A 26541-nucleotide genomic window follows, 5' to 3' on the forward strand; every position below is an offset into this window, starting at 1 on the left:
TTACCTCTTCTTTAAATGTTTGATAGAGTTCACCTATGAATCCGTATGGTTCTTGATTTTGTTTATTGGGAGTTTTTTGATTACCAGTTCAATTTTGTTACTAGAAATTGTTCTGTTCTGATTTTCTGTTTCTTCCTCATTGAGTTTTGGAAGATGGTGTTTCTAGGAATTTATCCATTTCTTCTAAGTTGTCTAATTTGTTGGCATATAATTTTTTTAGTAGTCTCTCTTAATCCTTTGTATTTTTCTGGAGTTGGTTGTTACTTCTCTTTTGTGATTTTACTCTTTTTTTCTCCTGGTGAGTCTGGCAGTTTTATCTTTCCAAAGAAGCAGCATTTAGTTTTTGCTTTTGTTTTTTTGAAGATTTTATTTATTTATTTATTTGACAGAGAGAGAGAGAGAGAGAGAGAGATCACAAGCAGGCAGAGAGGCAGGCAGAGAGAGAGGGGGAAGCAGGCTCCCCACTGAGCAGAGAGCCCAATGTGGGGCTCCATTTCAGGAACTTGAGATCAGGACCTGAGCCAAAGGCAGAGGCTTAACCCACTGAGCCACCCAGGTGCCCCAAGAACCAGCATTTAGATTTTTTGATCTATTCCTTTTGTTGAAGTTGTTGTTTGCTTGTTTTGTTTTGTTTAGTCTCTATTTTCATGTATTTCTTTAGGTTATGCTTGGCTTTCTTCCTCTCGGTTTTTTGTGTAGCTATTAGTTTTTGGGTTTGTGGTTACTGTGAGGTTCACAATTAAATCCAAAGTACATAGCAGCCTGTATATTAAATTGATGGTCACTTATGTTGAAACACATCCTTTTTTCTTTTTTTTTTTTTTTTAAGATTTTATTTATTTATTTGACAGAGATCACAAGTAGGCAGAGAGGCAGGCAAAGAGAGAGAGGAGGAAGCAGGCTCCCCGCTGAGCAGAGAGCCTGATGCGGGGCTCAATCCCAGGACCCTGGGATCATGACCTGAGTGGAAGGCAGAGGCTTCAACCCACTGAGCCACCCAGGCGCCCCGTTGAAACACATTCTAAAAGAACTTTTTTTTTAATGCACCCTTCCAGGTTTTATGTATATATTACCATATTTTACACCTTTTGTTCATAATTTTCTTACTTGTAATTATAGTCTTATCTTTTTGATTTAAAGAAGTCTTTGTGAAATTTCTTATTAGGCCAGTTTAGTGGTGATAAATTCTTTTAACTTTTGTTTGTCTGGGAAACTCTTCTATTCTGATTAATAACCTTGCCAGGTACAATATTCTTACTTGTAGATTTTTTCCCTTTCAGCACTTTGAATTAAAAAAAGAGTAAAATATTATTTATTTATTAATTAATGGTCTGCAAAGTTTCTTCTGAAAAAAAAAATCAACTGATAGCCTTGTGGCTTCTATACATGACTACTTTGCTTCTCTCTTCTGCTTTTAAATTTTTATCTTTGATCTTTGATATGTTTTATTTTTCTTTATCTTTGATCTTTGATATGTTTTATTATGTTGTGGTGTGTGGACCCTTTTGGGTCATCTTCTTTGGAACTCTGTGCTCCCTGAACCTCAGTGTCTTATTTCTGTCCCCAGGTTAGAGAAGTTCTCAGCCATTATTTCTCAAATGAAGTTTTCAGTCTCTTTCTTCCTCTTCTCCTGGGACTTCTCTAATGTAAATGTTTGTTTACCTTATCTAAGAGATCCCATAACTTATCCTCATTTGTAAAAAATTCTTTTTTTTTCTTTTTTTTGTTTAGCATGGGTGGTATTACCCGTCCTTCCATATCACTGATTCATTCTTCTGCATTATGTAATTGTTTATTCTCTCTAGTGTATATTTTTTGTTTTGGGGTTTTTTTGTATTCTTCATCCCAGATTGGTCCTTCTTTATATTTCCTATGTCTTGTTGAAATTTTCAGTAAGTTCATCCACTTTCCTCTCAAGTCCAGTGAACATCTTTATGATCATTATTTTGAACTCTTTATCAGGTGGATTGGTTGTTTCCATTTCATTTAGATTTTTTGTGAGGCTTTGTTTCTTTCTTTTTTAGAGCATATTCCTGTCTTCTCATTTTGCTCAACCTTCTGTGTTTAGAATGTTTTGCTAGACCTTCTCTGTTCATTAATTTCTATGAGTAAATCAATATAGCTGTCTCTCCTTAACTTGAAGGAGTGGTCTTGTGTTTAGCTATGCATGGCACCTCTTTTTTAGTACACATAATTATGTCTTATAACTCACAACCCAGAGATGATAATTGCTAACAGTTTGATGAATTTTGTTTGTGTGTACATGAGTATAACAGTTGGGACTTCATTCAGTATCATGTTGTATTTAGCTCTCTTAATATTATGTGCATTTCCCTTATCATTCAGTGGTATTCTTTGCAAAATTATCTTTCTTACAAAGATTATGATATTTATCTGCCAAAGTAATATTGTAGGAAGGTCAGAATGTCAGTATTCTTTAAAAGGAAACTTTTGTAAATTGTATTAACTTGAAGTTATTTCTTAGAATTTAATTGAGCAGAATATGCTCAGAGGAAAAATAAAATTTTGTAAACATTCATACATGTTTGAAGTTGATGGTTTCAGAAATGCTAGTAGTAGCATCCTATACACCCCTGGCAGTCCATCTTTTTTTTTTTTTTTTTTTTTTAAATTATTGAAAGGTATATTAGTTTGCCTGAGCTGTCATACCCAAACACCAAAGACTGCGTGTCTTAAATAGCAAGTGTACCTTCTCACAATTCTGGCCATTAGAAGGTTGAAATCAAGATGTCAGCAATGGGCGCCTGGGTGGCTCAGTGGGTTGAGCCGCTGCCTTCGGCTCAGGTCATGATCTCAGGGTCCTGGGATCGAGTCCCGCATCGGGCTCTCTGCTCAGCAGGGAGCCTGCTTCCTTCTCTCTCTCTGCCTACTTGTGATCTCTGTCAAATAAATAAATAAAATCTTAAAAAAAAAAAAAGATGTCAGCAGTGTTGGTATCTTCAGAGGACTTCTCTCTTTTGGTTTATAGATGGCCATCTTCTTATATCTTCACATTTTCTTCCCTCCGTGCATGTGTCTATATCAGAATTTCTTCCTTGTAAAAGGACACCAGTCATTATTGGAAGAGGCACCTCATTTTAATTACCTTTTCAAAGATGCTATTTCTAAATTGAGTCACCTCCTGAGGTACCAGGGGTTAGGACTTAAAAATATGAATTGGGGGGTGGGGTAGCAGAACATAGCTCAGCCTATAACAGAAGGTAAGTAAATTTAAAGCTTGTGAATCATAGTGCTTTAAAGGTAAAAGAACCCTTTGGGCATTAATCCAAGTGACTCATTTATTAAGTAACTTTTAATGTAAGTGGCTTGCTCAAGAACAGAAGTTTTGACTAGAACACTGGTTTTCTGAACCTTAGCTTTTAATTTTAATTAGAATAAAAGAAAGTTAGTGTAGTTCAAGGTAGCCTTGTAGAATTTAAAAATGCATTCATAATTGACAAAATTCTTGGGTGCCTTTGTTTTAGCCTCTTGGTTTGGCACTTAGACATTGTCCCTCTTCAAATTTATGGCCTAATTTCTTCTGTACTTAAGGCTCTGACATTTTCTTCTCACAAATTCATGTTTTTCTATCCCTTCTCCTGATAAATTTGAGGTGAGAGTAGAGGCTTAATTGATTTGAATAGATATATCTCCCAGTTTTGAAGATACTTTTTTGGCCTTCATGGTTGTTTTAAGTTGTTAAAGTCTTAAAACCCACAACTAAACCAACCTAAAATCATCTTATATTTTCCCCAAAAATACCCAGTAGAAACTTACTAGGGAAGTTCTTTCATTTCTTCACATTTAAATCCAGGCAAGCCTGAACCTTCATTTTTTTTTTCTTGTCATAACCTGGTTGGATAATGACCAGAGTTTTTGCTTATGCAGTCCTCTGATACATTGTCTGAGAAGTTATGTAGGTTTAAGCCCTCATTTGCACTCCAACCTTTAGTTATGTTTTTAGATCATGTGGATGCCATTCTAAATTATAGAAGTTATCTAATTGGCTATCCAGAGGTATGTGGTATGTCATCAGCCGTGGATACTGATATCTGAGATACATTTCTTTCTCTTAATCCCACTATTTCTTAAACTGTGAAAGAAGAATCCCTCCATTATTAAAGGTAAAGCATGATACTAGTTAAAATGATAAGGACAGATTTTAATCAGTAATACACTGTTGCAATAAGGAAGACGGTCCAGCTTAAACTGAACTAAATTTGTATTTGTATAGCAGTAATGGTAACTGGGCATTTCAAAGGGACAATGAGGAAGTGGCAGGGTAAGGGTGGAAGCTAAGTAGAGTCAGAGAAGTAAAAAATGATGAAGGGTTTATTGGTATAAATGTGATAGGCCAGTTTTTTTTCTGCTGGTTGGAATTCTCTTCTCCCACATAGACAGTGAGTCCGAAGCCCTAGCCTTCCTGATGATTACAGTCCCGAGGAGTGGCTTTCACATCATGGACAAAGACACTCCCAAGTTACAGAGGATAACATTACAGTTGCCCCTTGAACAACACAGGTTTGGATGGTACAGGTTCCCTTATATTTTTGGATTTTTTACATTACAGTACCATAAATACATTTTCTCTTCTTTATGGTTTTCTTGGTTATATTTTTCTTTTCTCTGGCTTAATTTATTATAAGAATACAGTATATAATACATATATAGCATTTTAAATATATGTTCACTGACTGTTTCTGTTATCAGTAAGGCATCTGGTTATCTGTAGGCTGTTAATAATTAAATTTGGGGGGAGTCAAAAGTTAAAGGGGGATTTTCAACTGCACCAGGAGTCAGTGCCCCTGAACCCTACGTTGTTCAATGGGTAAGCTGTAGATCACAAAGGGAGAGTGGAAGAATTCACCATTGTAAGCCCTTTTTAGTAAATGCTCTAAGGTCAGGGTGTCCGAGTCCTCTCACAGGTGTAGACTGGAACAAACATGAAATTTTTTTTTAACAGCCCTGAATTTTCTCAGGTAGGCAATATAAGTGGGGCTACAATCATCCTTGCGTTGTTACAGCTCTGTTAGTGTGTGTTCAGGTTTTTTAATGTGGGGAGAAGTGATGGATGAGATCATTTGTGCTGAGCATTTGCAGTTTTTAATAGGCCAAGGTTGAGGCCCACTCAAGAAGATGACTCCGAGGAGTCTGATTGGAGTTTGCTTAAGGAGAGAATCTTTGTCACCATTCGTGGGTGAAAAATGTAAGAGCAGCATAACTAATATCCATATCAGAGTGTGTATAGAACTTGGTCTTGTATTTCAATTTTGAGTCTGATGGAGCCACTTTAAACACCTGAGGGAGAAGTCAGATAGCTGCCACTCAAATCCTGGGGACTACACTGTGTTAGGTTTTTGTTTGTTTGTTTATGGTCTTAGTAGAACCAAGAACTTAGCTTTGTTGAGGAAAGCATTTTGAAATCCATTAAGTTCACTTTTAATTGAATTATGTCCCAAGTGATTTACAGTAATCAGATAATTTGAAAATTATCCCTTTACGTTGAATGGTTGGGAGACAAAGCAGAGAAATGTGTCATTTATGACAGAGGACAGAGCATAAGTCAAATTTAATTTTATTTAAAAATTTGCTTTCGTCTTACTTAGGTAATACTAATTTGTTTAGTTTGCTAAGTTGCGAGTTCTTTTTTTGAAATGACTAGGTCAGAGGGAGTGAGCAGTTTGAAGATTCCAGCTATGCATAGCTGTCTCGTTGCCTGGTATAGGACCAGGGCTCCTGGGTGGCTCAGTGGGTTAAGCCACTGCCTTTGGCTTGGGTCATGATCCCAGGGTCCTGGGATCGAGCCCCACATCCAGCTCTCTGCTCGGTGGGGAGCCTGCTTCCTCCCCTCTCTCTCTGCCTGCCTCTCTGCCTACTTGAGATTCCGTCTGTCAAATTAATAAATAAAATCTAAAAAAAAAAAAAAAAACAAGTAATGGTAAAGGACCTCCTATGCTTGGTCATAAAAGACATTCCAGTATTTGCCTTTGTCTCTTGAATTATGTACCTAGAAATTTTCATTGTGAAGATCCAAGAAGCTCTATAGAAACACCTAAATGGAGAGGAGCTGAGTCCTCTTCTCAGCTCTCAGCACTCAGCTTGTTAGCTATGTGTATGAGCCATCATTTAAGCAGATTTTCTATCCCCTCTCAAAATTCTAGCTTTCAGAAACTGAACCGTAATAAATGATTGTTGTTACTTTTAGTGACTAAACTTAAGGGTAATTTTTTTACTTAGTAATAGATAGTAGTAGTTTTTAAAAATGGCTTCAGAATATGACTGAGTTAAATCTAAATATGTGAAACACCTTAAAAAACAAATTTTTGGAGATACTTTATTTTCCTTGGGGAAAGAATGTGTAAGTTTGTTTGTTTGTTTGTTTGTTTTACAAATTGGTGATAGAAGAATAAATCATCTAATTGTATACCTAGCTTCTCAGAGGCTTAGATTGTTCTTTGCCCTACTAAAACTAAGAAAGAATGTCGAAGAGGAAAAATCAGATTATAGATTAAAAGTTGTAAAATTGTAAGTTTCCTGAGGACAGTCCTTTCTTAATAATTTTTTAGAACTTTGGGCGCCTGCGTGGCTCAGTGGGTTAAAGCCTCTGCCTTTGGCTCAGGTCATGATCCCAGAGTCTTGGGATCCAGCCCTGCCTGGGCCTCTCTGCTCAGCAGGGAGCCTGCTTCCTCCTCTCTCTCTGCCTGCTTGTCTGCCTACTTGTGATCTCCTTCTGTCAAATAAATAAATCTTAAAAAAACAAACAAACAAACCATTTATTAAGCACCTACCTCTGTCAGGTACTGAGGATACATCACTAAATTAGATAGACACAATTTCTGCTCTTTCAGAGACTTCAGTTTAGTTGGGGAGGTCAGGTCCTCTCCACCTCCTCCCCCAAAATTCTGGTGATACATCTATTAAAAGAATTAAGTGGAGTAATGGTACGGAGGTTTACTTTAGGCTGGTCAGTGTTTATCCTGCTTTTTCATTATAGTATCTGGTACACATTGGGCATTTATATATTGAATAGATGAGTATGTCTGAATTGGTTTGTTTATATGTTAGAATAATACTCTTATTCCCCCTGCCAACATACATAGATGCATGTGTAGATGGGAATTATTTATGTGATACTCCTCTGAATTTTAGGACTCAGAAATGTTATATCCCAGTATTCCAGAATTGTGAATATATCCAGTCGTTAGAATTGTGAAAGTCTTGGTTTTGTAAACAGCCTCCTGCGGAGCAGAGCAAATATGTCCCGGATAGAACAAATTTTTGTGGCATTAACGATTTTTACAGAGACAAAGCGTTCTTCAAGGCCCTCTTCTTCCCCCCCAAAAAATAAATAAAATAAAATAATAATAATAATAATAATAATAATAATAATAATAAATAAAGGCAAGGAAAATCTTATAGACTGGAAATGCTGATAGCAGTTTTCAGGATACTGAGCTTTTGGCTAATCAGATAAGGGAGCTGAGCTTGGACTCCTGTAGTCTAGACCCTCGGGGGTGCCCTCAAACCACTGACAGAATTAGAAACAGACCCTGACAGTACTAAAGCCCAAATACTACTCTTAGTTTAATATCAGAGAATGAACCCACCACCAAAGATTATAAATTTTAAGAAGAAGCCATTGTAAGCAGGGGTTGGCAAATACTTTCTTTAAATGGCTAAGATAGTAAATATTTAAGCCTTGTAGGTAATACAGTCTCTTTGTACATACTCAGCTCTTCCATTGTAGTGGGAAAGCAGGCGTAGAAGATACGTAAATGCATGAACGTGACTGTGTTCAAATAAAACTATTCACAAACATAGGTAGGTGGTCAGATTTGGCCTGCAGCCAGTTTGCTAAGCCCTGCAATAGAGGATGGAGTAGAGGAGGTATTTTACGAGTTAATGACTATATTTGAATACCAGTGAAAAATAAATTCTTCAGTCCATTATATCCAAAGCAAAATGATAAAGTCATGATTTCAGCAAGTGAAATGCATGACCCTAAAGACAAAAAACAGCTTTAGAGAAAGAGGTGATTTGGATGGATTTATAAATTAGAATTACAGAATTAGCAGTAAAAGAAGATGATAGTGGTAAAAATATCCTCAAAAAGTGAGAGATTATCATCAGTATAAAATAGTGTGCTCAACAAATTTTTTAAAGATGAGATTCAGATTAAGATAAGAGAGAATTTACCACCAAGATGTATGCTAAAGGGATTTTGGAAAGAGTATTCTTTAAGAATCTACTCAAGCTAAATATTTTAGGAACAAGAACTAAATCTCTATATTCCAGATACTTTAAATAAAAGTGATGACAAAAATGAAATAGAATGGTGGTCAGTGTAGTTTTCTTCAGATATAGATTATTAGAGTCTAGGTAAAGATGAAATTCATGCTTTTGTAGTTTTTTTTTCCCCACACTTTTGTATTTTGTCTAGTCTCTAATCGCCTTTATTAATATTTTTGTGATGTGCAGTAGAAATGAGGTTTATGATGTATAAAGTTTGAGGTAGGTAATCTAAAAGGTCTTCTTTTATTATATGGTTCTTAAATTTTTTGCAAAGAATTTCTGTCCAGTGATTATAGTGGCTCCAGATTTTTTTTTTCTTTTCTGTATTTGGATAATTAGTATGTTTATGCTGGATATTTTGATCATTGTGGGGAGACTCAAATTTGTTCAATATAGGAAAGAACAAAGTTAAGGGCATAATCTAAGAAGAACTATGTTCCATGGTTCAAGAAGCTGCAGACAGAGCCAGTAAATATCAGACTGAAAAAAAAAATACATATCAGACTGAAGTAATTGGCTTCATTTTGAATAGTAAAGGGATCAGTAAAAACTTACATTTCTGTGGAATAGAAGTCAAAGGAAAATGACCTTGAGTTTAAGTAAGAGCTAGGAATCCTAAAACAGGAAGGAAATATTTGGTCTTCTATGAAAAAAAATAATAAACTATTGTCATAGTATTTTATAATTTATTGGGTGCTTAACATGTATCAGGTGTGGTACGAAGAACTTTGTGTGGTTTTGCACTTAGGCCTTTCGACAGTCCTTTTTAGTTTGATGCCTTTATTATCTCCATTTTATAATGACTGGAACTGAGGCTTTTTTATAGTTTGACTACTCACTCAAAGCTTCAGGGCTAGAATCAGTAACCAGACTGCCCGACTTCCATGCAGAAATTTTGCCTTAACCACAAGTCTTATGGACTGAAGAGTAAGTTTAGATAATTGTTGTGTGCATTATCTGCATATATTTATATGTTCTCTGTGCTTTATACAGTGCAGAGGAGCAATTAAAGATGACATTGAGAGCATGGGTGAGGGACAAGGAGTTTTTCAACTTGGTGTGAAAGGGAAGTGAGCCTGATACCATATAGAAGGGTCTACAGTTAAAAGTGGAATAATTCTTCCCACATGTAGCCATCAAGTACTGAACTAGACTAATTCTTGATGTGTAGTTTTGATTTCTAACATATCATTTTGTATGTGGCAAAAGCTTTTAACTTAAGATTTTTTTTTTCCCTAGTGGAAAGCGTGAAAGAACAATTAAAACTTTCTTTGGAAAACAAGAATGGCATAGTGCAAACTGGTGAATTAACAGTTGTGCTCGATGGACTGGTGATTGAGCAAGAAGATCTAACAAATTGCAGCTCATCTCCAACCAGTAAGATAATTTTATGTGTTCTTAAAATTTGAAGAGGAAAAAACCCCAGCAAGACGTATATAAAAACCTGCTTGCTTGCTTTCTTGTTGTTCAGTAGAAATACAGCAAAATGGTGATGCCTTACATGAAAATGGAGACCCTTCAACAAGACCAACCTCCAGGTAGAATATTTTATTTTAGTATTTGTGGCAAGGTAATGTAACATTTTCCATATTATAAAGCTTTACATTTTAACCTTAGTTTAAAGTTTGCCATAGAATTTAAAAATTCTATCTAAACTTTTTGTTTGAATTCTTGTAAAATTTTTAAAGAAATGACTGTAGTTTCTAAAGTAGTTTTTTTTTTTTGTTTTAAGTAGTTTTTAAAGAAATAAGAACTTCATTGAGATAATAATACATACACCAAAAGGTTTACCCTTTTAAAATATATACTTCAGTAGATTTTGGTACATCACCACTATCTAATTTCAGAAATTCTCATCACCCTCAAAAGGAGACTGTACTCATGTGCTGTCTCTCCTCGTTCCTCTCTCCTCCCATCTCCTGGCACCACTAATCTATTTTCTGTCCCAAGTGGCTTTGACTATTCTGGCCATTTCTTAAGAATAGATTCATACAATATTTTGCCTTCTCTTACTGGCTGTTCTTAATTAGCATAAGGTTCATCCATGTTATAGTATGTATCAGTCCTTCATTCTTTTTTTATTGGTAATGGCTTCTTAAAATCTGTATTTAGGCATATTTTTATCAGTAAATAGATAGACTCAGATAATGTGGAAAATGGATATCTTTTTGATGTGGAAAATGGATATCTTTTTGCTGTCTCAGTTGGCAGCTTCCTGCAGATCACTATAAGATACATGCTCCACAGATTATAGTCTTTCCTCAGAACTCACCCTGCCATCTCAGAAACTCCCTTGTATTCACATTTGATGACAGTAAATAAAAAACTTTCTGGAGATGCCTGGGTGGCTCACTTGGTTAAGTGTCTCCCTTCAGCTCAGGACATGAGCCCAAGGGTCCTGGGATCAAGTCCCTCATCAGGCTCCTTGCTCAACAGGGAGCCTGCTTTTCCCTCAGCCTGCTGTTCACTCTGCTTGTGCTCTCTCTTTCTGACAAATAAATAAAATCTTTTAAAAAAATAAATAAATAGGGCACCTGGGTGGCTCAGTCAGTTAAGCATCTGCCTTTGACTCAGGTCATGATCCCAGGATCCTGGGATCTAGCCGCACATTGGGCTCCCTCCTCAGTGGGGAGCCTGCTTCTCCTTCTCCCCTGGCTTGTGTTCTCTCTCTCTCTCTAAAATAAATAAAATCTTCAAAAAAAAAAAATACTGTTTATGACAAAGTGTTGCTTCTATTAATACACAGAATTAGTAACATCATTATTCCTAAATTTCTTAAGAGTACTTGAATAGATGAATGTATCTTCTGAAAATATACTTGGCTTAAATAAATATATTTACTTAGCATATGAGAAAATTAAGAAGTAAAAGGGTGGAAAAATTAGGTAGATTAAAATATTTTTTTTGTTTTTATGTATCTATAATCACATCTGTTTTTATAATTTTTGAAATACAATTTTAGATGGGTAAAGGAGCTTGAATCGTCACCGGTCTGAAACCTAATGTTGTTTACTGCATATGGTAAGGCATTTTGAAGGAAAGATTAGATCTACAGCACCAGGAGAACTTCACATGCGTTCTTTTAGACTCCTGGATCACTGATTCTTGCTGAGTGGCGGGGGAGGGCTGTGCAAATCATAGGAATCACTTGGGAGCTTCCTTCAGACTTCACCTGTCCGAACTTCCTGAAGACCTCCCTTTCCAGATATATAAGTGACAAAGGAAGGGAGAGTGGCATTTATTCATTTGTTAATTTTTCATCAGATACTTTTCACATGTTTGTACTGGCCCTATTCCTGTGAAATTGCATTCTGGTGGGAGAAAGTAGATAGTAAACAAGTGAAGAAATAAATTAACTAATTGGAAATAGTGATAAGAACTGTGAAGTCCTTGAAATAGGACAAGGTGACAGGAATGGAAGGGAGCCTATTTTAAAAAGAAATGTCGGGGGAATCATCTCTAAAGAAATGTCATTTGAATTACAATTAAAAAGCCAAAAATGTACTATCCATGCAGAGTTCTGACAGAAGAGCATTATTCTAGGTAGAGGGCATAGCAAGTACAAAGACCTTGGGTTTATTTTTAGTTAATTTATGCTCTACAAATTCTTCCAGCTCTAGAATATAATATTTAACCTTTTTTTATAATCCTGTAATCATTATAATATTACTGCCTATGTATAATAATTTTTCATAAACATTTGAAAACTTTACAGCATGTTTTCATAGTCATTAAAATTGATACATAGTATATCTGTTGCAAGGTGAGCAAGAGGGAACTTTGGAGAGAAATAGATTTGAGGAAGATGGGCAGGGCTTACGGACATGATCTGATCTGATCTGATTTATTTATTTATTTAAAGATTTTATTTATTTGATAGAGCACAAGTGCAGGCAGAGAAAAAGGTAAAAGCAGGCTCCCCACAGAGCAGGGAGCCCAGTGCAGGGCGGCTTGATCCTAGGACCTCAGAACCATGACCTGAGCTGAAGGCAGACATTCAACCTACTGAGCCACCCAGGTGTTCCTGATTTATGTCTTTTAAAAAAACATTAAGGCTGCTTTGTGGAGGGGTGCATATAGGGTAGCCTGTGTATTTGGAGAAATGGTTAACTTACGTGATATCGCCCAACTCTCTGTCCACTGCCAATAAGATTTAAAATGTTTGATTTTGTAATTGGAGATTTATTTACTTATTTGCAGTTCATATATACTATAGATTCTTCTAACTCTGCAATATAATATTTAGCTTTTCTGATTCTCATGTGCTCATTATTTTAGTGCCAGTACATTGTAATTTTTAATCAATATTTGAAGACCTTTCAGTTTATTTTCCAGGATTCTATAAAATTACAGTAGGTTGGAATTGATTTTTTAAAGTTCCATAAGCTTTTTGAAAATACTTTTAGAGCATTTTAAAAAAAAGATTAATCTTAGACTTAAATATTTAAAATGTATGACTTGGTCATTACTGTGAGGGACTGAATTCATTTTGATTTAGTGTATTTGTGTATCTGAGTGTACAGTTACCTGCCAGTGTGGATACACTTGGAACTGAAAGTAATGTAAACTTTAATGTAATAAAAGCATGCTATATCATTTGTTCATTACTCTTGTTACCTTTCACTTTGTTTGAATATTAAGAATTTGGTAAATCTTAATGACAATTCTGATGGAAAGTTATTTAATTCTACTTGTTAAAGAAAGCATCTTTTTTATTTTTTTTTTAAAGGTTGGCTGTTGAAGGTACTAATGGAACAGATAATCATGCACCCACAAGCAGTCTAGTTCAAAACTCATGCTGTTCATATGTAGTTAATGGAGACAGCACACCTTCATCTCCGTCTCAGGTTGCTGCCAGACCCAAAGCCACACCAGCTCCAAAACCACTCACATCTGAGCCTGCCAATGACACTGGTAAGCATGGTGATTTATGACTCATTGTTTCTGTTTTTGGGTTTTTTTTTTTTTTTTTAAGATTTTATTTATTTGACAGAGAGAGACAGTGAGAGAGAGAACACAAGCAGGGGGAGTGGGAGAGAGAGAAGCAGGCTTCCCACTGATCAGGGAGCCTGATATGGGGCTCAATCCCAGGACTCTGGGACCATGACCCGAGCCAAAGGCAGACATCCAGGGGCTGAGCCACCCAGACGCTCATATGATGTGTTTCTTAAATGAAAACTAAATTAAACTTTATGAACCTGTGCCTACACTTCCTACTGTATATTCTTTCTTAATCTTTAAGTCTATGCTAGGAATTTAAAGATCACAGTACCTGAAATATTTTCGAATAATTTCAATTTTTCCAGATTATTTAGGAGGGTATTCCAAATACATATTCAGTTTAGAAGTAGTAGTACATTTCACTAAGCATGCACTTATAATTAGATTCTTGGGCTTATACCACAGATATTTCTGGAAGTAATTAGATAAAGGGCCAGTTACTTACTAAGTTCACTCCTGATTCATGAAATATATAAGAATGATGAATGCTCATTTCAGAAAGGCTTGTATGACCACTATGTTTCATTCTTGTCATCATCCTCCATTTAAACTCTGTGGAATTTGGTAAGTTAGCTTTTCTTCCTAAAATATTTAGCTATTTGAGTAGATTGGTGAAAATATCTATTGACCACTGCTTAGTTGCATAGTTTAGTGTTTGGGTATATTCAGATGCTAATGCAAAAGGAGGGAATACTTACCGAGGCCCCCCCCCCCCACCCATTGCTATAATATTAGAAGCTGGGGATATTTATATTTCCCCAGAGGTATAAATAAGGATCGTGTGTGTGTGTGTGTGTGTGTGTGTGTGTGTGTGTGTGTGTGCGCGCCCATTCTTCTCTTATTTATCCTTGCCTGAAATTTCAAGGTGAAGTTAAAACACAAACGAACTAGAGTTGAAGGCTCCATTGTAAGTAATTGCCACAACATTCACATTAAATGCATGGAAACCCTGGACAATCATGATCTCTAATATTTGTGCTATATATGTTCTAAACACTATATGTCTATTTACTGATTTAATGCTCACCATAATAATTGAAATAGATACTAAAGTCTTTCCCTTTCTCCCAGGAGGAATTGAGGAATAGAGAGGTAACAGTAGGGAGTAGAAGAGCTCTCTAAGCTCTCTGCCCTCTGCTTCACTTTGATGTGTGTGATTTTTATAGTGTCGCAAAGTTGTACTTTTCATCTTTCATACTGTGATAGGCTTCAACTTATATTCCCTTATCCAACTTCGTGATTGTGTTTTCACCTCCTCTGATAATTGTTGGTGGCATCTGACAAAACAATCCCATCTGTCATTCTATTGGCCAGTTTACAAAGACTTCCGGAACCTTCTCTGTTGGTAGCAACCATTCTGCCAGTGTGTTTTGTGTGATCAGTCATCTCTTAGGAGGATGAATTCAGGTACTTCTCAAGGAATGGGGTAGTAGTCTTTAAGACATAAGTGCAAAAATTGTATTCCTCTTTTAATCAAGAACTTTAAAATCAGTTTTCATGTTGGAGTGTGGGTATGGAGTAGGAGTGTGCATGTTCTGTGTATAACATGTTACATGTTTTAATCCCTTAGTTACAGTTCGAAGTCCTAAAATCTTTAAAACCAAAAGAATGTTTTGGTAAACTCCTTTGATGGCAAAATGACTAGAAATGTTTTAAAGGTATTCATAGTTTATCATGCGTGGTGTATCTCTCTATTTTGCCACAGAAATATTACAGTGTGATGACAATGTATAGTTCCCAAAATCTGCTCACATAGTAATGTAATATAGAACAAATGTGCCATATTAATTTTCTAAATTCTGAAGACTTACAGATTCTGGAATATACTCAGCCCCAGGGTTTTCAGATAAGGGATTGTGGGCCTGTGCTAAGGAATTTTAAGACAAATAATTTCATTTTACCGGAGATGGTATTATACAAGAGGACTTTTGGGGGGGATTTTTTTTCCTCCCTCCTGTGCATTTGGGTTTTGATTAACAGGGTCCATTTGTAAGTTTTATTGCTGTAAATATTAGTTATTTTAAGCTAGGAAAGGAAACAGTCATGATTGAAGAGATTAGATTCTCTAATAGGACTTTGTTCAAATCCCAGGTCTATCATTTAATGTGTTAACTGTGTGATCTTGGACAAATTTCATATCAAAATTTAGCTCTTCCATTTATAAAAAGAAGGTAATACTTAACTACCTGGTAGGATTTTTTTCAAATGCCAAATGAGATATTCTAAAATATCTACCATAGTCTTTGAATGGTGGTAGGTACTTAATAAAAATAGTTTTCTTCGCAACTTCCCACTGTCCCAAAACTTCTAGTACAAAATGACTTATTCTAATACATAATTATTCTCTTATTAATAAAATAGATCAGTGCTCAGTATGGTAAGTTTTAGGCAGAACTAACTGATTTCATGTTTGTTAAACTTTTGTTTATAGCTTTTGGGATAATTATAGAAAGTTTCCCAAAAATGTACAGGCAGGTCCCATGTTTCTTTCACCAGCCTCCCCCAATGTTAACATACAGTATATAACTATAATACACTATTAAAATCAGGAAATTGGCATTGACAAAATCTGCATTTCACCAGTTATATTTGCATTGTGTGTGCCTTTAGTTTTGTGCAGTTTATCATGTCTGGCTTCATGGAGCTGCCACTGCAGTCACGATAAAGAACCACACCACCACTAAAGGCCCCCTCGAACATTTGCATGAATTGACTTTAAAGAAACTTAAGGTTCATATATAGAAGCAGTTCTTTGTCACACCTTTAAAAGGGACTAAAAATGAACTCAAGGACTCCAGCATTTCTGCCTTTTTCTGCTTCACTCGAACAGTTGTAGTAAGGACAGATGCATGGTGCTTTGAGAGGGGCCTATCATAAAAGACAAGGGAAGCTTCTCAAGGATTAAACGGGAAAGTAGGGTGATAAGTCTTGTAAACAAAATGTCATAACAGCTGAAAGTAAGGATTGGGATGCATTCATTAAGAAACCAAGTTAGTGGGTGGCACCTGGGTGACTCAGTCAGTTGGTTGAACATTCGACTCTTGACTTCTCCTCTGGTGGTGGTCTCAAAGGTCCTAGAATCAAGCCCTTGTCTGCACTTAGCCTGTGGTCTGCTTGGGTGTCCCTCTCCCTCTGCCCCCGCCCCCCAGTACTCACTCTCTCTCTGTCTCACTAAATAAACAAATAAATAAAATCTTTTTTAAAAAATGTACAAAAACTTAAAAAAAAAATAAACAAAACCACCCAAGTCAGTTGGTATGGTCTTATATCTGTAGAGAAGGAAATGCTTTGCATGAACTTCTATTCTACCTGTCACACATTTTTAAATACTAGCTTACATAAAATTTTCCACATTCTTTCACGAGCAAAGAGTCTATGATCTTGACTTCCCTCCCTCTGTTTCTCTCTCTGCCTTCCCTTTCCTTTTTGCCTTTCTGGTAGTTTGTCCTTTCACTCATCCTTTCATCATTTGTTGACAGGTATTTATTTCGCAGCTAGCGTAGACAGATGTTTATTTTGCAGGGCTCTGCTTGCTGGCTGTTTATATATATACACATCACAGTTGCTCAACTTAAGCCCTATTGGGCTTAAGACATCTTGGGCCAGATAATTCTGTGTTGTGGGTGGCTGTCTAATGTATTACACATTCCTGATCTGTACCCTCTAGACACTAGTAATATCCTCTCCTTCCCCTAGCTGTGACATGGCTAAAATGTCTTTGGAGTGGCGGACAAATTTGTCTGCAGTTGAGAACCACAGATACATATCAAAAGTAATTTCTCCAATCAAAGATATGCCCACTCGGGGTGCCTGGGTGGCTCAGTGGGTTAAAGCCTCTGCCTTCTGCTCAGGTCGTGATCTCAGGGTCCTGGGATCGAGCCCCACATCGGGCTCTCTGCTCGGCAGGGAGCCAGCTTCCCCCTCTCTCTCTGCCTGCCTCTCCCTACTTGTGATCTCTATCTGTCAAATAAATTAAAAAAAAAAAAAAAAAAAAAGATATGCCCACTCAGAATTGTCCCTATTAACATTTTGTATTACTGTGGTATATATGTTATAATTAATGAACCAGTATAAATACATTATTATGAACTATAGCCCATAGTTTACATCAAGGCTCACACTTTGTGTTATGTGGGTTTTGTGACATTTAAGAAATGCATGTTGTTGGGGCCCTTGGGTAGATCAGTGGGTTAAATGCTCAACTCTTGATTTCACATCAAGTCTTGATATCAGGGTAGTGAGTTCATGCCCTGTGTTGGGCTCCACCCTGGGGCGTGGAGCCTACTTTAAAAATAAATAAAGCAAAGCAAAGAAATGGCTGTCATGTACCCACCAGTACAGTATCATACAGAAGTGTTTTACCATTTCCCAAATCCCCTGAGTGCCACCTGTTTAATTCCCTACACTCCTAGGAACCACTCATCTTTTTAATGTCTCTATAGTTCAGCCTTTTTCAGAATGTCACATAGTTAGGATTCTTCGTTCGCTTAGCAATACGCACTTCAGCCTCCTTGATATCTTTTCATTGCTTGATACCTCATTTCTGGGACTGCTGAATAATCCTCTGTTTTGTGGATATACTCTTATTTGCTTATCCTCTTGGTTGCTTCTAGGTTTGGGCAATTATATAGAGAGCTGATACAAATATTGATGTGCAGGTTATTGTGTGGACATAAATTTTTTACTTTAACTGCACTGAGGACTGTGTCTGCTGGATTATATAATAAGAGTATGGTTATTTTTGTAAGAAACTGCAAAACTGTCTTCCAAAGTGGCTCTACCTTTTTGTTTTCCCACTAGCAATGATTGAGAATTCCTCTTGCTCTCCTTCCTTACCAGTATTTGCATTTTAAGGAGTTAATTGTTATTAGTATTTTTTTTTAACAGTGCTGAATCTTCCCATCCAAGGAAGATTATGTCTCTCTCCATCCATTCTGTGTTTTAAAATGTCTCTTAGTAATGTTTTCTGGGTTTGTTTAGATAGGTCTTGAGTGTAATTTTAATGTTGAACTTGCATAGGGTTATTGTGTTAAAATATTTCGGCCAAATGGTACTAAGAGTTTTTCAGTTGATTTTTGTAGTGTTCTAAATAAACTTAACCTCTGTGAATGAGTTTCATCATTTTATTTCCAATATTTTTCCCAGCAGTATTGGAGTGGTGATTATGATCCTCCTTGTTTCTGATTTTGGTTTGTTTCTGACCTTAATGGAAATTTTCCTAATGTCTTAAATTCTCCTAATGTCATAATATATGATGCTTACTGTGGGTTTCTGATGGATAACCAAAATTATTAATTCTCTTGATTCCTCTTATTCCTCAGCCTTAGAGCTGTATTACTCCCCCATAATAAATTAAGAAACTGAATTTTTCTTTTTCTTCCCTAATGTACTATCTTATTTATTTATTTATTTATTTTAAAAAGATTTTATTTATTTGACAGGAGAGAGGTCGCAAGTAGGCAGAGAGGTAGGCAGAGAGAGAGGGGGAAGCAGAGTCCCTGCTGAGCAGAGAGCCCCATGTGGGGCTTGATCCAAGGACTCTGTGATCATGACCTGAGCCAAAGGCAGAGGCTTTAACTCACTGAGCCACCCAGGTGCCCCCCAATGTACTATTTTAAGTAACATGGGAGTGATCTGTTCAAAATTCTGAGTCTTGTGCTCTTCGGTGGAATGATATTAGATCTTACATCACTTTTTCATTTCTATTGTGATGAGTCTTTTTCTTTTTTCTTTTCTTTTTAAGGATTTTATTTTTAAGTAATCACTGCACCCACTCTGTGGCTCAAGCTCAAACTCTGAGATTGAGTCAACTTGCCCCACCAACTGAGCCGCCAGGTGCCCTATGAGGAGTCTTTTCAATTTTTCTTTCTTTTGATTCAGTTAATGTATTTCAAAGCTTAGCTTTTTTTTTTTTTAAGATTTTTTTTTTTCTTTTTAAAGCAATGTTTGCACTCAAAGTGGGGCTCAGGCGTCAAGAGGCGCATGCTCTACCAACTGAGCCAGCCAGGTGCCCTGTAGTTTATGTATTTGAGACTTAGTGATATAAAGTGGTTTGTGGCATTCCTAATGTTATTCATACTGTGGTTTTCTTTATAAAACTCAGGTATACTTAATGGTTTCTCCAAATTTACTGGTAAGAATCATCTGAAGCATTTGTTAAAAATAGAGATTCTCAGGGTCACCTGCGTGGCTCAGTGGGTAAAAGCCTCTGCCTTCAGCTTGGGTCGAGAGCTCAGGGTCCTGGGATGGAGCCCGGCATCAGGCTCTCTGCTTAGTGGGGAGCCTGTTTCCCCCCCTCTCTCTCTCTGCCTACTTGTGATCTCTCTCTGTCAAATACATAAGTAAAATCTTCAAAAAAAATAAAATAAAATAACAGATTCTCAGACCCTTCCTTAGAGGCTTCCCCCAGAAATCCTTTAAGTCTAGAATGGAAACTGAGATCTATAGTTTCAGCAAGGTCTCAACTGATTCTTAGCAGGTAAATTTGGAAATTCTGATATGTTTTACTGTTCTTTTAATTCCTTGTACCACTTTTCCTGCCTGGCTTTGGAATTGACTGTTAAGCTCATTTATTGCCATTCTTTCTTGTATCTTTGGATATTTCTTTGGCTTTGTCCACTAGCATTTGATACAAGTGTTTTCATTGCCCTTAATTTCCCTAAAGTTTATAACTTCATTATTATTTCCTCTTTAACTCAGTAGTTTATTGTTTAAGGAAATTGATTCTGGATTGGGAGAGAACTATAATTTTTATGGACATAAAAGTATCAGTTTTCTCAACTAGTAAAATGGGAATAAAGCTGGTATCTGTCTCAGCATTGTTCTTTGAAGACCAAATAAGATAACCCTTAAAAAGTGTTTAGCAACTTATGTCAGAGTTTAGGTAAACGTTTTAATATGTTGTATTTATATTGTTTATTTCTAGTTTGTTTTAATTTATCAGAGAGAGAACGTGCATAAGCAGGGAGAATGTCAGGCAGAGGGAGAAATAGGCTTCCCGCTGAGCAGACGCCTGACCCACTGAGCCACCCAGGCATCCTACTTGTTTCTAGTGTATTGGTAGTTAGGATGTGTCCTCCTTATTGTGTAATTAGGGATTTTCTTTTGGTCTTCGACATGTCAGTTTTTCTAAAAATTTTTAGTGTTTGGATAGAATATGTATGTAAGAAACTTTTTAACTATAATTTAAGTCAGATATATCGTGTTATTAAATCTTCATGAACTTAACATTTCTACTAACACTCTTTAATCTGCATAGTTTTGAGGGAGATATGTTCAGTTCATTTCTTCCTTTATGAATTGTCATTAATTTATTGACTCAACAAATATTTATTGTTTTCATATGCCAGGCCTTTTGTAACAAATGGGGGATACAGGAGTAAACAAGTCTGATAAAGTTTTCACCCTCTGAGTTTAATGAAAAGAAATAAAAACAAATACATAAAATGATTTCAGAACAAGAGAAACTAAACAGGTTAGGAACAGCATTAAATAAGGTACTCAAGCACTGCCTCAAGTGCTTTCTGAAGATGTAGTTGAGCATTAACTCTAAATGATGAGGAGAAGCCAGTCATGAGATATTTCAGAGACCATGGGAACTGCAAGTGCACATCTTCAGAATGGGAAGGGGTTCGTTCTGTTCAAGGAACAGAAGGAAGGCCATTGTGAGAAATCAAGGATAGCTGTGGAGCAGAGTAATGTAGTCTGTATAGGCTGTGGTTAAAGAGTTCGGAATTCTGGTAGTAGTAGGAATTCACTGGTGTGTTTAAGTAGGGGAGTGAAAAGATCAGTTACATGTTTTGGAAATGATTTCTTTGGGCTGTCATTTGGAGAATGAGTTGTTGGGCAAGAGAAAAAGCAGGCAGACTAAAATTAAGAGGCTGTTGCCGGTATTAAAAGCAGAAAATGATGGACCAGGAGGTGGTGGTCCAAATAGAAGAGCTGAGAGCACTTACTGTTGAATTATTATTGTAGGAGAGAAGTTTCTGCCATGAACAACTGAATGGTGCTATTTAATATTTCATTTTCTTCCTTTGTTGCTAACAGTTTGTGTATTGTGTGCTGTGTTTTAGTATGCATAAAGGTTTATGACTCTCTTCTTGGGCTGGATTATCTTTTCTCAGTTATTCCTCTTTTCCATTTAGTGTTATTTTGCTTTGAAGAGACTACTGCTAAGCTTTTTCAGTTTTGGAGATTTCTGTACTGTTGAAGAGTATTAAATGAAATAATTTTCTTAAGTGAGCATCATATACAGGATACCAGAACTTAGTCTCTCTCTGCACATTCTCTTTTCATTTCTCTGTGTTATCTAACAGTGTTTGATACAGATTAACTGTAAGTATTTTATTTGTTGTATTTTTTTTTCCTTCCGAAGCCATTCTCTCCCCCATATTTGGACAGAACTTAATTCATTCTCTTGTTTATTTTGTAATTATAGTTTGATTCCTTTAATATACATTTCCTTTCCAGTGTTTAAATCTTTTTCTTTCTTTAAAAATCTACCTGATGAGTCCAGTACTCTTAATTAGGTCTTCCTCCCCCATTTCAATTAGAATTTTATGTGGAATTTTCTTTCATTTTGGCCAAAAATCTATTCTCTTTATAGTTTTAATTTGGCTCACTTTAGTAGTGATACATAATTGAAATTCATCAATCACATTTAAAAAGAATATTAAGAAAATTGTATTAGTGGATCCCAGTACTGAGTCATTTCTTCAGAAAGTGTAGAATGAATTCCTGGATCTTTCTGGCAGTCCCCTGTAGTACTAAATTAATGCTGCTGTGTGTTTCCCCCATTGGCATTTTTGATATCAGCTACCTGTTTGACATTCACTCCATTTGCATATGAAAAGGGAGATTGAAAGGGATCATTTAAAGTTTTTATATAAACCATGCAGACTTCGAAAATTGATCATTTGCAGGAAGAACATGTTATCCTCATGTTGGTTTCTCTTTTCCTTAAGTTAAAGCTATTAGTGTATGTATACACACAGTTGACCTTTGAGCAACAAGGGATTTGGAGCACCAACATCACCCAGTCACCCCACCCCTTAACCCCTGCCAACTGAAAGTCTTTGTGTAACTTTGGAGTCCCCCCAACAGATTTAACTACTAAGAGTCTGTTGTTGACTGTCAAGCCTCACCGGTAATATAAACAGTCAATTGACACTTATTTTGTATATATCTTATATACTGTATTCTAACAGTACAGTAAGGTAGAGAAAACGTTAAAATCATGAAGAGTTGTACTATATTAATTGGAAAAAATCTGCATGTACGTGGACCCACATAGTTCAAACCTGTGTTGTTCCAGGGTCAACTTTATTCTTAAATTTTTATTATTTATATGTTCATCTCTAAAATGTGAGCAAGGGGACACCTGGGTGGCTCAGTTGGTTAAGCGCTGCCTTTGGCTCAGGTCATGATCCCAGTGTCCTGGGATCGAGTCCCACATCGGGCTCCTTGCTCGACAGGGAGCCTGCTTCTCCCTCTGCCTCTGCCTGTGCTCGCTCGCTCCCTCTCCCTCTATCCCTGACAAATAAATAAATAAAATCTTAAAAAAAAAATTTAAAATGTGAGCAAGAAAAAATACAATCTTATTTTATTTTCATCAGTACCTGATACATTACTCAGAGTAAATTAGGTACCAAATAAGTACAAGTGGTGAGTTGTTTGCTTTGTCATTCTTTGATAGTTTATCTTACTGATTTTTCCCTTTTCAGTTAATGGAGAATCATCCTCATCTGCACCAACCGATAATGCTTCCACCACGGGTACTGCAATAGTATCTGAAGAAAATGCCTTGTCTTCAAATTGCACTAATACTACTGTTGAAGATCCTCCAGTTCAAGAAATACTGACTTCCTCAGAAAACAATGAATGTATTCTTTCTAACAGTGCAGCATTTGGATCTGAAACGAGAAGTACTTTAGACCTTGCTGCCTCTAATTCTGGAAATAATTCTGCTTTTGAGGCAGCCAAATTAAGACAGCCAGATGGGTGTGGGGAACCTGTACGGCAGCAGTCTGGAAGTACCAACACAGAAACGTTGCCATCAGGGTATGTTAAATACATGTTTTAGAAGTTTGACTTACATTTGAATAGCAGCTTTTTAATAATATGACTGTTGAACATGTATATAAAATTTTTCCACTGTTTAGTAATTTGAAATCAAAGTTGGAATTTAATTGATATAATTTACTTGCCACAAACTAAGTACTTTTTAAAACTGAGAACAATTACTAATGAAGTATGTGCAGTATGAAGGGGAAAGATAAAACCTAATGTTAATGTGCAAGACAACACTTGATTTGATTCTTGGTTTATTTTTACTTCCAGGGAAGAATGACCATAATACTACATAATTACCTCAGTTCTCTAGCTTCCCTTATGGTCTGCTCCCCAGGCCCCAATATAGCCATCCTTTTTTTCAGTTAGTACTGAGTGCTGGGAAAAGTCACCTAACTCTGCTGATTACCTCTGTTACAAACTCAGGTTTTCATTGCTGCTTAATAATTCTTAGTTCCCTTTAAATTTTCCCATTGAAAATATCTAGCTTCCCCAAATTTCCTTTAAAGAATTATTCTATGTGTGTATTCCATTTGGTAATCTCTCCTAGATTTACTGAACAAGTTTTTTTTACTCTTTACTTGGCTTTGATGATACTAATATGACTTAATCATTCCTTGTCTCTGACTTCAAAAAGTTTATTTCTCGTGGCTCAGACTTACAACCGTAGATGCAGTACAGTTGGACAGTGCCATGATAGACGTATGGATGCAGTGCTTTCCCTCACAGCTCTCAGCAGTCAGCATGGTTCATCTTGGAGCTGTGGAAACTGTACTGCTAGAAGTCTTAATCTTACTGTCCTCCGTTTCTCATCATAGTCATTGTGTTCATGGCCCTGTCTTATTTTCTGAACTGTTTTTCTCAGTGTTCTTTGCTGCTGCATCTTATTTTGCCTACTGCCTAGTAGTGGTCTTTTAGCCTTTGTTGTTCTGTCTGCATGTTTGTCTTCCTCTGTTGGCGGTCATGCTTTCCCATCAATGTAACTATCACATCTGTATGTCTGAGCCAGACCTTTTTCAGAGTTCATTTTCAACTGCTTCTGGAAATCCCCCCTTTTCCTGCCAGCATTTCAAACCTCTCTCAAAAATCTCTCCTTGTTTTTGTTTTCAGTCTTTGGCATTTTAATCATTTATCCTAGTTCCATGTTTCTGCCACTGTGACAGGTACATTTAAGAAGCTGTTAAGAACCTCATGGTCTGATAGGAGGGTAAAGATAAGTAAGCAGCAGCTATACTGTACAGTTGAAGCTGGGCTAGACCTAAGTTGAGCAGGCTGTGGGTGGGAACATACACAGAGAGATCTTTGAAGGGAGTAGCCTACACTATTGAGACCAAAGAATACTTTCTGAAAGATGTGATGTTAAGTGGATGTCTAAAAGAGGGTTAGGAGTTAGCAGAGTAATAATGTAAGTGCTGGTGGTAAAAGGCTTCATTCTCAGTAGAGCCAACTCCTGTTCAGATCTCTGGCATCCATAAAAATGTGTAAGTAGAATTCAGGAAATAGTATTTTGTTACAGCTTGAGTTCAGCATTCGAGGAAGTTGACATATGCAGTACTAAAGAGTAAGCAGTCCTATGAAGAATTTCATATTCTTTTCTAAGAGTGTGGGAGTATTTTCCTGAAAACCATGAATGAACATTATAATGCATTTTAAGCAGGGTCATGGCATTGTCCTTTTTGCGTTTTAGTTAGGTCATTTCCTTCTAGCAGTGGTACAGATTTTTAGGAGTCAAGGAGACAAGTTAGGATAGCAGCCAGGCTGGTTTATAAATGAGAGAAGCAGGCATTACGATTTAAAATGATAATAAGCTCAGAAACTTAATTCTCTGGAGTCCAAATAAATGATTCAACATGGCCTGTAGGCCACCATATGTGATGTTTGTGTTAGGAGACTTTTGTGGTAACCTAGATAAGTGATTTTCAAGTTGTAGGCTGTACCCCATTAGCAGATTATGGCCAGCATTTGAACACATAATTGAAGCAAGTCAGTGTAGACCAGAATAGGAAATACTGAAGTGTTAGTTGTAATATGAGTAAACATTGTTTCCAGAAAGTTTATTTTTCTGGTGTGGTTTTGTGTGTATAAATAACAAATAAATAGCAGTCTAGTATACACAGAGATATTTATGTAATACATATTTCTTATTCTGTGAACTGTCATCAAAAAAGTTTAGAAGCCAGGGTGCCTGGGTGGCTCAGTTGATTAAGAATCTGACTCTTGGTTTCAGCTCAGGCCATGATCTCAGGGTCCTGGGTTTGCATCAGACTCCATGCTAAGTGTAGAGTCTGCTTGTCCTTCTCCCTCTGCTCCTCACCCTTGCTCACGTGCTCTTTCCCTCTCAAATAAATAAATAAAATCTTTAAAAAAAAAAAAAAGTTGCTTTTAAAAAAAGAAAAGTGTAGAAACTTTTGATCCAGGTGAAAACTTAAAATAGCTAGGTGGATGCTGGTTTTGTAAGGTGATTAGTTGTGAGGAGGTAGTAGACTAGAGGCGTGGAACCAAAGTTGATTCTTCTGGCTTAGGCAGGTCTTTGTGTAATTGTCCAAGTTAGCAGTTTTCAGATTTACATCATCATCTCTCTTTCCTCAGAAATCTTTCCTAGTTCCCTGTGTTTCCTTTCTTTTAACTTACTCAGCTGTATAGCTAATTACCAGTGGAATCACGAGTGTTCTGAAAGAAGAGTATTTCAGTCTGGAGATGACACTTGAGTTTTAGGCCAAGCATTATCTCACCCAAAGACCTTTGCATTTGCTCAGACTTCTGTGTGGAAGGTTACTCCTCTGATACCTGCATGACTTATTCAGGTCTTTGCTCAAATGTTACCTTACTCCAGGGGCCTTTTCTGGTTCCCCCTGGTTAAATCAGGCCCCTCTGCACCCATCCCCTTACCCTGCCTAATTTTTCCCCAGCTTTTCGCTAGGAAAATTTGTAAACCTGTAGAAAAATTTAAAGAATTTAACAGTGAACACCCCTATGTCTACCAGTAGATTCTGTAATTGACCTTTTACTGTTTGCTTGATATCCTGCGTCTGCATCTCTGTCCATCTAACTTTTAAGAGCCTAGATGTCCATCAGCAGATGAACAATAAAGAAGATGTATTTTTTTACGGTGGGATATTATGCAGCCATCAAAAATCCATGAAATCTTGGCCACCTGCAACAGTGTGGATGGAACAGGAG

At 36.6% G+C, this 26541-nt stretch overlaps 1 protein-coding gene across 4 annotated transcripts in view; it reads left to right on the top strand.

Moving 5' to 3' along the window:
* The window catches only part of WWP1 (WW domain containing E3 ubiquitin protein ligase 1), a 150138-nt gene that overhangs the window by 44116 nt on the left and 79481 nt on the right, over positions 1 to 26541 (top strand). For 3 of the 4 annotated variants that reach the window (XM_059394817.1, XM_059394814.1, XM_059394815.1), the window contains 4 exons: positions 9532 to 9669; positions 9764 to 9830; positions 13022 to 13206; positions 23016 to 23352. In XM_059394817.1, the coding sequence (XP_059250800.1) occupies positions 9532 to 9669; positions 9764 to 9830; positions 13022 to 13206; positions 23016 to 23352 (727 nt within the window). The remainder of the gene's footprint in view (positions 1 to 9531; positions 9670 to 9763; positions 9831 to 13021; positions 13207 to 23015; positions 23353 to 26541) is intronic. The other variant, XM_059394816.1, reaches the window with a different exon arrangement.

The sequence above is a fragment of the Mustela nigripes genome, chromosome 3 (assembly GCF_022355385.1).
Source record: "Mustela nigripes isolate SB6536 chromosome 3, MUSNIG.SB6536, whole genome shotgun sequence".
Classification (NCBI taxonomy): domain Eukaryota; kingdom Metazoa; phylum Chordata; class Mammalia; order Carnivora; family Mustelidae; genus Mustela; species Mustela nigripes.